The sequence below is a fragment of the Gossypium hirsutum genome, chromosome A11, assembly GCF_007990345.1.
Source record: "Gossypium hirsutum isolate 1008001.06 chromosome A11, Gossypium_hirsutum_v2.1, whole genome shotgun sequence".
NCBI classification, from domain to species: Eukaryota; Viridiplantae; Streptophyta; class Magnoliopsida; order Malvales; family Malvaceae; genus Gossypium; species Gossypium hirsutum.
In genome coordinates, this window is record NC_053434.1 from 11,859,217 (window position 1) to 11,874,411 (window position 15,195).

The window sequence follows — 15,195 nt, forward strand, 5'->3', positions numbered from 1 at the left end:
TTTTAGTCGCATTTGATTAATGAAAATTTTGTTTTAACTTTTATAAATTTTTAGCTTAATCACTTATTTTATATATTATTGTTTTATCAAGTTCCCTTTTACTAAGAAAGAAATTAAAATCAATTCTTTAAAAAAAAATAAATTGATTTTTCCATGTAAATCTCTATATCTTTTCTTATAAAAATTTAAGTAATTTTTTTATAAAAAACTTTTATATTTAAAAAAAATACTAAAATTAATTCAAAATAAAAAGATAAAATAAATTAACAATAACATTATTCTTAGCCAAATTAATGTTTTGCGGTTAAAATGGAAAGCAATATGTAACGAATGCGATATTTACAAATTGTTTTTGGCCAAAATAAAAATGTATTAAAATGGAGTGAAAAATTATATATTTTATCCTTGTATTAAATATAATTTGGGCAAAATTGGAAAATTGTTTTTTGTGGTATGAAGTAACAGACTGATTAGAGTTGATCATTGTTAACCAGGATCCCTCTGTTCTCCAATTCCAAAGAGTTTCTTTTGGGTTTGAATTTCAGACGTCGGATCTTGAATCAACGACTCCTGAAGTTTTAAAAAAGGGGCACCGCTTTTTAAACAAATTAGTAACAAACGCGCTCACCAAAAAAAGGAATGAACATAGAATTAGCTGTGTGGTTCCATTGGATGGGACCCTCCTTTTTTGGCAATGGATAATATCCTTTTTCAACTATAATAAATTATAACTAATATGCAGATATATCCTTCTTTAGAATTTTTAGGATGCTGACATCTGTGCTTATCCTTTTGTCGATCTTATCGTCTTTTCCTTTTTCTCCAATTTATTTTTCTCACTCTAATTGGACAATTTTGATTTGTATTCTTCCCATAATTATGTGTTAGAATAACTTATATTTTCAAATCATATTCAATTAATATATATACTTATTGATTAAATTGGTGTTACCAACTCAATTTAAAAAAATACAGGTCAATTAAACTATAAGATTTTTAAATCATTGGCTTAATATGTATTTTTTTAAATTTAAATATGTATATATATATTTGACTGATGTTATAAATTGCTTAGAGCAGTTGTTTGATCACAAAATGGCAGCGACTGAAGTTTCCAACTTTTAAGCCTCACAAATGTGGCACAGCAACTAAATTGACACAATCGCACCAAGTGGGCGGCACTGGCATGCGCTTTGATGGTCCACTTCATCAAACTCGCCCTCGCCGTCCGTTTTCAAGTGATTAGGGTAATGGAATCCACGTCTTAATTACTTGCGTGCATACAATATCTTGCCTTGCTCACTTAATTATTAAGGCCTAATTCATGTTATTATTTAACAAACTGGATGGAATAACAATCATTCAGCCACTGCTGCTGTCAGTAGGCCCATCTCTTTCTTTTTTAGTTTGGGAATTTAAGGTCGGCTAATGATATAATCATTGTGGGAATAAAAAAGGAATGAGCGTATGTATGGTTAGCAGAAGGGAAGGTTAAGCTGGTGAAGTAATAATACTTAGCTTCAAAGTTCAAAGTTATTAGATCAGTGGAGGTACTATAACTGCTAAATGGATTAAGATTAAGTTGGGTAGTTGTTGGTCGGGTTCCTATGAAAGGAAAATGTAGCCTACTTGTGATTGAATTTGGGTTGGTCCACACTATTTGGTCCTGGTAATGGGGGACGCTCACACTCGCCTAATCTTTTCTCACTTTAGAACCAACCTAATCATTTTTGTTAATCAACTCTCATGATTCTACTTAAATTGGAACCCTGCAAGGCAAGACCAAGCAACCAACGAATCGAAGAAACAAATGAGGGTACCAAGCCAAACCAAATCCTTTATCAATTAATCAGGAAGTATGGATGACTTCAGTTCCATTTATTTTTTTAATCCTTTTCGAATTAAAACTAATTTATCTAAAAAATTATTTATAAAATCTCATTATAAACGTTTATTAAAAATTTAATTAAACTTTAATTTAATCCCTCTCAATTTTCACTAAACATAATCAAATGTTAAAATTATTTATATTTTATGACTCTTACTTTTTAATGATAGCCAAAAACACCCAACTTGAAAATGTCAATAATTATAACTAAAAACTTAGAAGTTTTAACAACAATAATAGAAAAATGAATATGGTAGGTAAAAAAGAGATGAACACTTGAATTCTTGGAAGTTTGAACAATAATAACAAATAAGCAATGAATGTGTGAGACATCAACATTAAAATTACATTTAAGGTTTTTTTTATTTAATTTTATATTATATAAAAGCATAATAAAAGTCATATTTAGAGTTAAGAAGCAATGGATTTTATTTTTGAAAATTTGAATTTTTTTTAATTTTTCGATGTTCAATAAAATAAATTAAAATCAAACTGAATTAGTGTGGTTTAATAACATCATCTACTCAAAATTAAATTGAACTATAAAAATATCCGAATCCAACTAAACAAAATGTACTAACCGAGGCTGCCTTTTACACATTGTAGAGTTGGGATTTCGTCTTTTTTATATATATTAAAATTTTGGGTGATTTACAGTTTCTTTTTCACTTTGCTCAAATCTAAGATTTTTTTTTTGAAACATAAAACCTTCCAATTCAAAAAGAAGAAAAGAGAAACGTGGTGGTATCAGGTCCAAATGGAAATGGCTTATAAACGATAAACCAGCAGAGTACAATGGGCCAAGAAACTCAAGCCCATACCTTAGGTAGGGGAACCCTAAACTCACAAATAGGGGATATGAGGATGGCTTAAGTAGTAAAATGGTCATCTAATGAAGAAGTTGAAAGACTCTCAAACCCTTATTCCATCTCATCACACCCAACTTCATGGGAAGAAACGCATGGATTCACCAATTTTTTTTTGAAGTTGAACTATCCCCTAAGTGTGTGTGTGTGTGTGTGTGACAGGATTTACTAATGTGTCATTCCTAATTACCCTGTAAAATTCACTTATGGCACCGAAGTCTCTGCTATTGTAGTTTTCTCAGTAAACTAACATAATCTTTCCATGGAAAGTGCCGTTACTCTTAGTCAAAGTTCTGTCATGGCTCCGTCTCAATTGTCATCCAGAAATCGATTAAATAAGAAATATTTAACCTTTGGTTATAATACATGGTAATAAACCCAATTCTTACATATAGTTCGAGGAAAGGTAATAAAGAAAGAAAGAAAAGAGGTCATGTTTTTGTTTGTAAATCACCCAGAATGTAATAATATTAAAATATTTGAACTCCAATAGATATTGAGTTGAGTTTGAACATAATATATCCTAGTCAGGAAGAGTAATCTTTTAACACGTTTTTTTAATGAAGAAAATATGTAATGCTTTTCATCAGTTATTACAGAAGGGGGTTGCCAGAAAATGGTGAGTGGGTAAAGGTGAGGTCACTAAAACATTTTAAGATACCAAGTCACACACACTTGAGTTGAACACCTAAACCTCACCTTCCATACCAAAGAACAAAAGCAGAAGAAGACCCCACTGGCAGCATCCGCCTTTCCTCTCCTCAATTTACAACTGCTCTTTCATCTTCCTATAATTTTGCCTTCGATTCTTTGACTCTCCCTCTTCCTCCCACTCTATATATACCCACGCAGCCTTCACATCCTTTCACTCTCAATATCCACAGTAATAGCAAATGCTGCTTTACTGTCTGCAGCTTCAAACTCGAGTTATAGCGAAGCACACCAATTAACAACTTCAAGCTTCCCATGGGAAACTACACATCCACCTGCTGCATCCAGGATGCCAGCCTTAACAAATTTGCCAAGGTTATTGATGCTCAGGGGAACCTGCGGCTAGTGAAGCTCCCAGCAAATGCAGCCGACTTTATGCTTGAGGAACCTGGCTACATCATCTCTCCCGTGGAAGAGCTCAAACGAAGCCGTCGCCCGGTTGCTATGCGAGCTGACGATGAACTTTTGGTAGGCAAAGTTTATGTTCTGGTCCCTACAGGAAGGATTCATCGCAAAGTAACGGATGCGGATATGGCCATCATAGCAGTAGCTTGTCGTCGAAAGAAAAAGACAAATGGTGCTAAGGTTTTACCGGAAGATAGGGAAGTTGAGGAATGTATGAAGGGGGTTCCTATTCCTCCGCCTGCCTACCCATTTGGGAATTACAGGCCCTGGATACCTGTATTGGAAGCTATTCCTGAATTGCTATAACAAATTTCTTCATGCTTTTATTTTATTTTATTTTATTTTATTTATATATATATATAGGTTTTTTTCACTTCAACAGGTCAGAGATTTCCCAAAATAATTGTTGAAAAACGAGAGATCTACTGCTAGGAAGGCTTGTATGGTATACTTGAACATATAATGTTGTGGTGCAAATCTTAGACCAATTGTGTCATTTAATTAAAGGACTAATGCTGTATTTAATTGGTTTTAAGCGAGGACTACTCAACACCGTCCCTCCCATAGTAAACTGAATTCACAACTGCCGATTTATTTTGTATTTCAATATATTAATTAAGTTCGGAAAAAAGAAGGGGCCAAATTCACAAGTTTAGTATTATTTAGGTAAGTCTCACTTATTATCAATGTAATATCCTCAAAAATTCTTTGGTTGTAATAGTATAATTTTGAGCTTTACTAGTCGAAATTATTCTAAATAAATAAAATAAAATTTATAAGTGTTAATGGAGAAGGAAGTAGGAGATTAGAGAAAATTTAAAAGAATGATATAGTGGGAGATATTAAATCGAGGTATACACTAAATTGTAAGGTTTTATAAAATATTGGGGCCAGTGAAAAATTAAAAATAAAAAGATTAAATTTAGTTATTGTTGGAATATGTGAGGACATGAAGAGTAATTTCACCAAGATCTAGTGGATAATGATGAAGGATAGATCTTTGGCTAAATTAGCATGCCAAAAAAAAGTTTATAGGCCAAATAGAATTTTATTTTTTTAAAAAAATTTAGGGAAATAGGCCAATTTTTAGAGAGTGTATGTGAAAGTTCTGCATAGGTGACTAGAAATAGAGGTGCTCATGGGTTGGGCTTGGTTTAAGTTGGGCTCAAAAAAAAATTAGGCCTAAGCTCGGCCCAAAAAATTGGCTTAAAATTTTTCTCAAGCTCAACTCGGTTAAAATGCTAAAATCTCGGTCTGGTCCACCCATATTAATTTTTATATAATTTTTAAATATATATAATACATAAAAAATATTAAAAATATTAGAATAAATATTTCTCAATAAATTAAAAATAAATTTTAAAAAAATATGTATACTTAAATAATACTAGGATAGATGCAACTTAACAAGCAAATGCCTCTAAAATAATAAAAAAAATTAATAATAAAACAAGTGTTATGCAATATTCAAACAATAACAACAAAATAATAGTAACATAATAATGAAATGATAGCAAAATAGGGAAAAACAATAAGAAAATAACATTAAAACAACAAAAAGAGCAAATTTTTTGTCTTCTTGTGAATTTAGACCGGGCCCAGGCAAAAAATGCCTTACCTGAGGCCTGATTCGTTTTTAAGTAGGTCTTATTTTTTTACCTAAGCCCATTTTCCAGGTCTATATTATCTCCCAAACTATCCCATTTTTTGGGCGGGCCTTTGGGCTGGGTGGCCCCGCCCATGAACAGGTCTGTGTCTAGCTGGAAGCGCTCTTTCCCTTTATATATCATTTCTTGACTTTTTTTTAAATAGATGATTAAATGTACGTGGTCTTGTCTTTGAGTCACAGGTTTGATTCCTCTCCCACTCACATTTGTATTTTTTATTTCATGTTGTTTTAAGCTTTTTATTATTTTCAATTAATGTTTTTAACATATTAGCTAAAATGGTCAAATAACATTGATTTTATTCTTGAGTTCCAGGTTCAATTCCTTCTCTTCTAAACACATTTGTAATTTTCATTTCATGTTTTCTTATTTTTAATTAATAAATATATTGTTTCAATTTTTTTATTTTTAATTGATCTTTTTAATTAATGTCTCTTTTATTCATAAAATCAAATAAAAAAATGTAATTATATAATAAAAATATATATATTTTACATATTGTTATGGATATCTTATTAAATAGATGTCCATCATGATCAAGATAAAGTTTTAATATACTTTAAATTCTAATAATTATTAGAATTAGATCTCTACTTCTATTATACTTCTTACGCCTATAAATAGAGATTCTGATGAAGCATTGTAATCATCCCTTTGATAAAAAAAAGTACATTCTTTATTGCTTTCATGTTTTCTTTGTTCTTTATTCTCTCAGTCTCTCTTTATTTTATAACACGTTATCAGCAAGATGATTCTCTATTTTTTTTCTTTTAAAATCTTTCGAAGTCATCCCCCAAATCCAATTCCTCTTTCATCTTGAACTTTCACCCTTACAACTTCATCTTCAAGATGTTGAAAGATTAAATCTCATAATGGATCATGGTGATTACGATGATGTTAAAGATCTTCAGATATATTTTACTATATTTTACTTATTATATCATGTTTATTATAATTGGAGACTGATCATGACAACATTAATAGATAGATTATGATTTAAAATCCACGCATGTTTGCGATGTGGTTATGAAATAAAGAATCTATTGGGATGTTTATAAGTCCGTCCTACTAGATCTGATACATTCCTTGAAGTGAATGTAAACATAAAGAAAAAGAAAATAAAAGATATACTCATAGACCACTAAAAGTGGGAACATAGTAATAAATAAGAGAACAATGAGATAACTCTTCAAAGGGTAAAGATAACTTATGTTATTAATGTAATATGAAAAATTATTGGCCACATATGTGGCATATACCCAAATATTTTGTTTCTGTTAATATTCTTTGAGGAAGAATATGAGAATGTAGTAATAAATTCTATCATTATAGATAGAAAGTATTTATCTAATTTTATACTAAAACAAACAAATATTATTTCAATATTTGATAGTACAAAATTAGTTGAAAGCTCTAGAAGAGTTAATATATTAATACATTGTGATGGTTAATCCATTGGTTTTAAAAGATATTAAAAATGAATCTTATATTGAGATTTTGAATGAGGAAAATATTATATTTCATATGAATCACGATTGCTATAAATATCTATTTTGAAAGGATGAAAAAGAGAGGATTGAGTTATTAATTTATATTTTTTTATAATCTTTGTGATCTTCTTTTGTCATCATTCGCATTAAGGGGTTGGAAGCAAAATATTTGACTGTGAAATATCTACATAAATTCTGGAATAGTTTAAAAGAAAAATGTGAATAGTGGAATATGGTAATTTTATCTAAAGCTTATTATGGTTGGATGCATTTAAAGTTGCAAGTTTTTTAAAAAACTGTGAGTATAATTCTATAGTATTCAAAATAAGTTCTCAATTAAAATTACTTGGAAAAATATTACTGATGAGAACCTTGCAAGAGAGAACTTATTCAACTTTTCATGATTCAAATGTGCTCTTACAGTAGCAATATCATGAAAAAGAATTACTTATGATTGAACAAAAGTTTTTAACCACGAAATCTAACCATTCTCTAAAGAGAATGTAGCTGTGTATAATAAATTCAAAAGGCATAATCTTTAACGTGGATGTAGTAAATTCCCTACATTTGAAGATTTTGGCATATTCTGTGATAGCCCGAAATAGGGCCTAATCGGAATAGTGGTTTCGTAACCACAAATCCGAAGTGAAATAGTTTAATTTTATAAAATTTTATTAGTTACTGATTGATTGAAATATTGTGTGAAAATATGGATAGGAAATTTTAATGCTTTAGTGCTTAATTGAATTTTTAGGACTAAATTGAGAAAAATGCAAAGTGTGTCTAATTAGTGATTAAATGACTTAATTGAATTATTGCATGAAATTGGAAGTGTTTATGTGGCAATTAGACCATAAATTAGTGTTATGGACACAAAAGGGTATTTCTAGAAAAATATCTAAGTAATGGGTCAAGGGCATTTTTGTCCAAATTGGGTAAAAGACAAAATAAAGAGAAAATAAGTGTCCATCTTCTTCAAAAAATCAGAAGCTTGCTGCCGAAAGTTTCAGGTTACCATAGTTAAGGGTTTTGATTTTCCTAAGCTCAATTGTAAGTGATTTCTTGCCCCGTTTTTAATTATTTTCGTATTTTTATGCTTATTGAAGCTTGAATTTCATGTTTCTACCATTTAATTTAAATGAAATTAAAGTTTAAAAATTGACCCATTCATGATATAATTGTAAATTGATTAGTGATGTTAGATAATGAATGTTTGAAGTGTTAATTACAAGTTTTACTAGATGAATTTCAATGAAAAATGTTGAAAAAGGGTTAAATTGTGAAAGATGGTAAAGTGTGCATAAAGTTGTGATTTTGTGAAATTGAGGCCCGTTATGAGCATGAAATATGATTTAGTGAAGTTTGAAATTTAAGAATTTAGAGAATTTTATTTTTACGAGCTTAGGGACAAAAGTGGAATTTTTGAAAAGTTATGGGGAAAAATGTAAATGTGTCAAAATGTTGTGTATGAATTGTATTTGAATGGAATATTGATAAAATGTATTAAATTGTGTTAATATAGATCAAGAAAGAAGAAATAGTGCAAGTGATCGGGGAAAAGAGAAAGTTATCGACTAAATTACAAAAATAGTCGTTTTGCATCCGAGGTAGGTTATATGTAAATAATAGTTATATTTGTATAAATTGTGAATTATATTTGATAAGTGAATTAATATTGAATGTGGAAGGAAAGTTGTTCATGAATTATTCAAGTGATAAAGTGTTGAAAATAAAGTGTTAAGTCTAAATTCCCGGTTGAACATGAAAGTTGTTCATGAATTATTCAAGTGATAAAGTGTTGAAAATAAAGTGTTAAGTGTAAATTCCCGGTTGAACTTAGGAATAGAATTGGATACAAGTGACATGTCACTAGAGACCAGTGTTACAGTGTTACAGTGAGTCCCGGGTGCTGGGTGATCTAGCATGTGTTGCAGACACCTGACAGCTTGTGTGAGCAGACCCGTGGACATTTCCAGTGTTATTGATCAGTGGTAGCTTCGGCTACATTTCAGTGGTAGCTTTGGCTACATCCAGTGGTAGCTTCGGCTACATATCAGTGGTATCTTCGGCTACATATCAGTGTGGCACTTATGTGCTAAATCTCTACGTATCCGTGTATATTCCAAGTGTTCAACGGGATTAATAATGAATTAAAGTGAATATGAAATGTTAAGTGTGAAAATGTATATGCAAGTGAATTGGTAAGATTGTGTATCTGTAAGTGATTGAAATTGCTATGAAATGTTTTGATTAGTTATATGTTAAAAGTGTTAATTATTAATTGAGTAATTATTGTTTACATGTAACTTACTAAGCTATTTATAGCTTACACATCTCTTTCTTTCCTTTGTTTTATAGTGATTTGAACTTGATCGAATAGTGGACCGTCGGAGCTCGTATCACACTATCATAACCATCTCGGTATTATGTGCTTTTCAAAATGTTTAAACTATGGCATGTATAGAGTCTTAATCATTTTGAGCATGTCCAAATGATATGGCTAATGTTAGCTATTGAAGTAGTTATTAAAGAATATGTTTTGGAGTTATGTATGTTTAAATGGTAACTAATTCAAAGAAGCAGTTTCTTTGACAGCAGCAATGACGTGAATGTGAAAAATCACCATAAATAGTAGAAATGGAATTAGAGGGTGAATGATATATATAATTAAATCTTATCAAGTCTATTTTTACATGAAAGAAACGGTGTAGGCAAAGGAATTTTATATTTTGAGATATTTAAATTTTAGTGAGACAGGGTCAGAATGGTTTTTGAAGTCCCCTGTTCTAACTTTAGAAAATCATTATAAATTGTACAGAAATAATTATAGGTCATAATTTATATGTTCAGATTCCTTAGTGAGTCTATTTTCAAAATAAATTAATGGTAACCTTATATGAATTCTGTACAATTAGATATTTGATTTTTAGCGCCAAGAGGTCAGATCTGTCGAGCTGTGAAACAGGGGATACTTTAATGAATAAATTGTACTAATGTGCTAAGTCAAAAATTCTTAAAATTTTATGGTAAGTAGGAATATGAGTCTAGTTTCACGGAAAATTTACGGATTTAAATTTTGAGTTTCGTAACTCAAGTTATAATTAAATTAGTGACAGTTGCGCAGGTGGACAGTGTTGTTATGAACAGTGAATTTAATTTTAAAAGCAAATTTTTTATGCTCCGAATCGGTAAGTTAAATTGGATGACATCTCGTACTCGATTTCGGAGACGGTCTCAGGTAAGGGGTGTTACATTTAGTGGTATCAGAGCTACGGTTTAGTCGATTCTCGGACTAACGTAGCGAGTGTAATAGACTATCTATACATGCCATAAGTGAATAATGATAGTGTGACGACTCTTGACATCTTAAAATGTTTTTTTTATAGTAATGGATTCTACCCAAGATACAGCTGATGATGCTCAAAGTAATGTGCCTGTTGAAAGTCTATTCGAGACTCAGGGTCAAGGAGATGAGGCTCGAGAAGCTTTTCTCCAAATGATGAACAATTGGTACATTGAGTTTGTTAGAACTAATCCTAATGCTCAACCTCCTCCGCCCCCTCCTATTCCTCAAGCTGTTCCCATAGCTCCTCAACAAACTGAAGTGTTAAAATTGTCAAAGCCTCCAGTGGACAAAATTCGAAAGTATGGAGCCGAAGAGTTCCGAGCTAATGTAAATGATGATCCTGAAAGAGCAGAGTTCTGGCTTGATAATACTATCAGAGTGTTGGATGAATTATCTTGTACTCCAAAAGAAAGTCTCAAATGTGCTATCTCATTGCTGAGGGATTCGGCTTATAATTGGTGGAAAACTTTAGTGTCAGTGGTGCCTAAAGAGAAAGTTACATGGGACTTCTTTCAAGAAGAATTCCGGAAGAAGTATGTGAGTCAGCGTTTCATTGATCAAAAGAGAAAAGAGTTTCTTGAATTGAAACAAGGGCGCATGACGGTAGCCGAATATGAGCGAGAATTTGTCAAATTAAGCAAGTATGCCCAAGAGTGTGTATCTAATGAAGCTACATTGTGTAAAAGGTTTGAAGATGGATTAAACGAGGATATCCGATTGCTAGTGGGAATTCTTGAAATTAAAGAGTTAGTGGTACTAGTTGAAAGAGCTATCAAGGCTGAAGAATTGAGCAAAGAGAAAAGAAAGGTGGAAAGTGAAGCAAGAGATGAAAGAAAAAGATCAATGGGCAAGCCATTTTAGTCTCAAGCGAAGAAGTTTAAAGAAATGAATACTCGATCGAATGTTTCTAGTGTGAATTTCCAAAGAGATCGAGGAAGACAATATTCAGGTTCTAAAGCTCAGGCAACTTCTATGGCAAGTACAGGTAGTGTTAAACCTACTAGATCGGAATGTCAACATTGTGGAAAACGAAATTTGGGGGAATGTTATTTAATCAGCCGAGCTTGTTTTAAATGTGGATCTCAAGATCATTTTGTGAAAGATTGTCCGGAAAGAGAAGAGATAGAAACGTTTCAGAATGTGAGATCGAGCAGTGTGACTACTAGAGGAAGACCACAGAGAAATGTGGGGATTGGAACTAGTGGTAGAGGCGTAACAAAAGACACGACTGTAAGATCTGAAGTGGGAGCTCCAGCAAGAGCTTATGCCATCCGAGCTAGAGAGGAAGCATCTTCTCCTGATGTGATCACTGGTATATTTTCTCTTTACGACACTAATGTTCTTGCATTGATTGATCCTGGTTCTACTCACTCGTATGTATGCATGAATTTAGTGTCTGATAAGAATTTGTGTGTTGAATTGACTGAGTATGTGGTTAAAGTGTCGAATCCTTTAGGCAAGCATATGATAGTTGATAAAATATGCAAAAATTGTCCTTTGATTATACAAGGTCAGTGTTTCCCTGCCAACTTAATGTTGTTGCCATTTGATGAATTTGATGTTATTTTGGGAATGGATTGGTTGACATTACATAAGGCCAAGATAGATTGCAGTCAGAAAATTCTTGAGTTGAAGTGTGGTAGTGGTACAGTTCTTTGGGTTGAAACAGATAAGTCAAATGTGATGCCAATTGTGATTTCTGCCATGTCTGCTCAGAAATGTTTGAAAAATGGTTGTGAAGCATATCTTGCTTATGTGTTGAACACAAAAGTGTCTGAAATAAAGATCGAATCAGTGCCAGTGGTATGTGAATATGTAGATGTGTTCCCAGAAGAGTTGCCAGGTTTGCCTCCGATTAGAGAAGTAGAGTTTGGTATTGAAGTAATGCCAGGTACTGCTCCAATATCGATTGCTCCCTACAGAATGGCACCAACTGAATTAAAAGAATTAAAAGTGCAATTACAAGAGCTGACAGATAAAGGATTTGTTAGACCAAGTTACTCTCCGTGGGGTGCTCCCGTGCTATTTGTGAAGAAAAAGGATGGGACATTGAGATTGTGTATTGATTATCGTCAACTTAACAAAGTGACAGTGAAGAATAAGTATCCATTACCCCGAATAGATGACTTGTTTGATCAGTTAAAGGATGCCACAGTGTTTTCCAAAATTGATTTGAGATCCGGATATTATCAATTGAGGGTTAAAGAGTCAGATGTGCCAAAGACTGCTTTCAGAACCCAATATGGCCACTATGAATTTCTTGTAATGCCTTTTGGTCTGACTAATGCTCCAACTATTTTTATGGATTTGATGAATCGAATTTTCCGGCCCTATTTGGATAAATTTGTTGTGGTGTTTATAGATGATATTCTTATTTATTCCCGAAGTGAAGCCGAGCATGCTGAACATTTAAGAATTATGCTACAAACGCTGCGAGAAAAGAAATTATTTGCTAAATTTAGCAAAAGTGAATTTTGGCTTAGTGAAGTTGGATTTTTGGGGCATATTGTCTCGGGAGATGGCATTCGACTGGATCCGAATAAGATATCGGCAATAGTTGAGTGGAAGCCTCCAAGAAATGTATCTGAAGTTAGGAGTTTTCTGGGCTTAGCCGGATATTATCGTCGATTTGTAGAAGGTTTTTCGATGATAGCTTCACCGATGACAAAATTGTTGCAAAAAGATTTTAAGTTCGAATGGACCGAGGAGTGTCAACAAAGTTTTGAGAAATTAAAGAAGTGTTTAACTGAGGCACCAGTGTTAGTGCAACCTGAGTCAGGAAAGGAATTTGTTGTTTATAGTGACGCGTCACTAAATGGGCTTGGATGTGTATTGATGCAAGAAGGAAAGGTGATAGCGTATACTTCTCGACAATTGAAACCGAAGAAAAAGTGAAGATAATCCGTGATTGTTTGAAAGCTGCATCGGATCGACAGAAGTCGTATGCGGACTTGAAAAGAAAAGAGATTGAGTTTCAAGTGGGAGATAAAGTATTTTTGAAAGTGTCTCCATGGAAGAAAATTTTGAGATTTGGCCGTAAAGGCAAATTAAGTCCAAGATTTATTGGTCCGTATGAAGTGATAGAAAGAATTGGTCCAGTGGCTTATCGATTGTCTTTACCACCGGAATTGGAAAGAATTCATAATGTGTTTCATGTTTCTATGTTGAGGCGATATCGATCGGACCCATCACATGTGATTTCACCGACTGAAGTGGAAATTCGATCGGATATGACATACGAAGAAGAACCGATTCGAATCTTGGCACGAGAAGTGAAACAGTTGAGAAACAAAGAAATTGCTTTAGTGAAAGTGTTATGGCAACGACATGGGGTGGAAGAGGCAACATGGGAAACCGAGGAGGCTATGAGGAAACAGTATCCCAACTTATTCACTCGTAAGATTTTCGGGGACGAAAATCCCTAAGGGGGGGAGAATTGTGATAGCCCGAAATAGGGCCTAATCGGAATAGTGGTTTCGTAACCACAAATCCGAAGTGAAATAGTTTAATTTTATAAATTTTTATTAGTTACTGATTGATTGAAATATTGTGTGAAAATATGGATAGGAAATTCTAATGCTTTAGTGCTTAATTGAATTTTTAGGACTAAATTGAGAAAAATGCAAAGTGTGTCTAATTAGTGATTAAATGACTTAATTGAATTATTGCATGAAATTGGAAGTGTTTATGTGGCAATTAGACCATAAATTAGTGTTATGGACACAAAAGGGTATTTCTAGAAAAATATCTAAGTAATGGGTCAAGGGCATTTTTGTCCAAATTGGGTAAAAGACAAAATAAAGAGAAAATAAGTGTCCATCTTCTTCAAAAAAATCAGAAGCTTGCTGCCGAAAGTTTCAGGTTACCATAGTTAAGGGTTTTGATTTTCCTAAGCTCAATTGTAAGTGATTTCTTGCCCCGTTTTTAATTATTTTCGTATTTTTATGCTTATTGAAGCTTGAATTTCATGTTTCTACCATTTAATTTAAATGAAATTAAAGTTTAAAAATTGACCCATTCATGATATAATTGTAAATTGATTAGTGATGTTAGATAATGAATGTTTGAAGTGTTAATTACAAGTTTTACTAGATGAATTTCAATGAAAAACGTTGAAAAAGGGCTAAATTGTGAAAGATGGTAAAGTGTGCATAAAGTTGTGATTTTGTGAAATTGAGGCCCGTTATGAGCATGAAATATGATTTAGTGAAGTTTGAAATTTAAGAATTTAGAGAATTTTATTTTTACGAGCTTAGGGACAAAAGTGGAATTTTTGAAAAGTTATGGGGAAAAATGTAAATGTGTCAAAATGTTGTGTATGAATTGTATTTGAATGGAATATTGATAAAATGTATTAAATTGTGTTAATATAGATCAAGAAAGAAGAAATAGTGCAAGTGATCGGGGAAAAGAGAAAGTTATCGACTAAATTACAAAAATAGTCGTTTTGCATCCGAGGTAGGTTATATGTAAATAATAGTTATATTTGTATAAATTGTGAATTATATTTGATATGTGAATTAATATTGAATGTGGAAGGAAAGTTGTTCATGAATTATTCAAGTGATAAAGTGTTGAAAATAAAGTGTTAAGTCTAAATTCCCGGTTGAACATGAAAGTTGTTCATGAATTATTCAAGTGATAAAGTGTTGAAAATAAAGTGTTAAGTGTAAATTCCCGGTTGAACTTAGGAATAGAATTGGATACAAGTGACATGTCACTAGAGACCAGTGTTACAGTGTTACAGTGAGTCCCGGGTGCTGGGTGATCTAGCATGTGTTGCAGACACCTGACAGCTTGTGTGAGCAGACCCGTGGACATT

General features: G+C 32.4%; 1 protein-coding gene across 1 annotated transcript; it reads left to right on the forward strand.

The window, feature by feature from the left end:
- Nucleotides 1-3,284: 3,284 nt before the first annotated feature.
- Nucleotides 3,285-4,243, forward strand: LOC107923648 (uncharacterized). The gene has a single exon (XM_016853832.2). It carries the CDS (start codon nt 3,721-3,723, stop codon nt 4,174-4,176), a length of 456 nt encoding a protein of 151 aa, XP_016709321.2. The 5' UTR covers nt 3,285-3,720; the 3' UTR covers nt 4,177-4,243.
- The last annotated feature ends 10,952 nt before the right edge of the window (nt 4,244-15,195 follow it).

What these genes read in the sequence shown, in the direction of transcription:
- LOC107923648 (XM_016853832.2), top strand. Translation starts at nt 3,721, where the DNA reads ATGGGAAACTACACATCCACCTGCTGCATCCAGGATGCCAGCCTTAAC.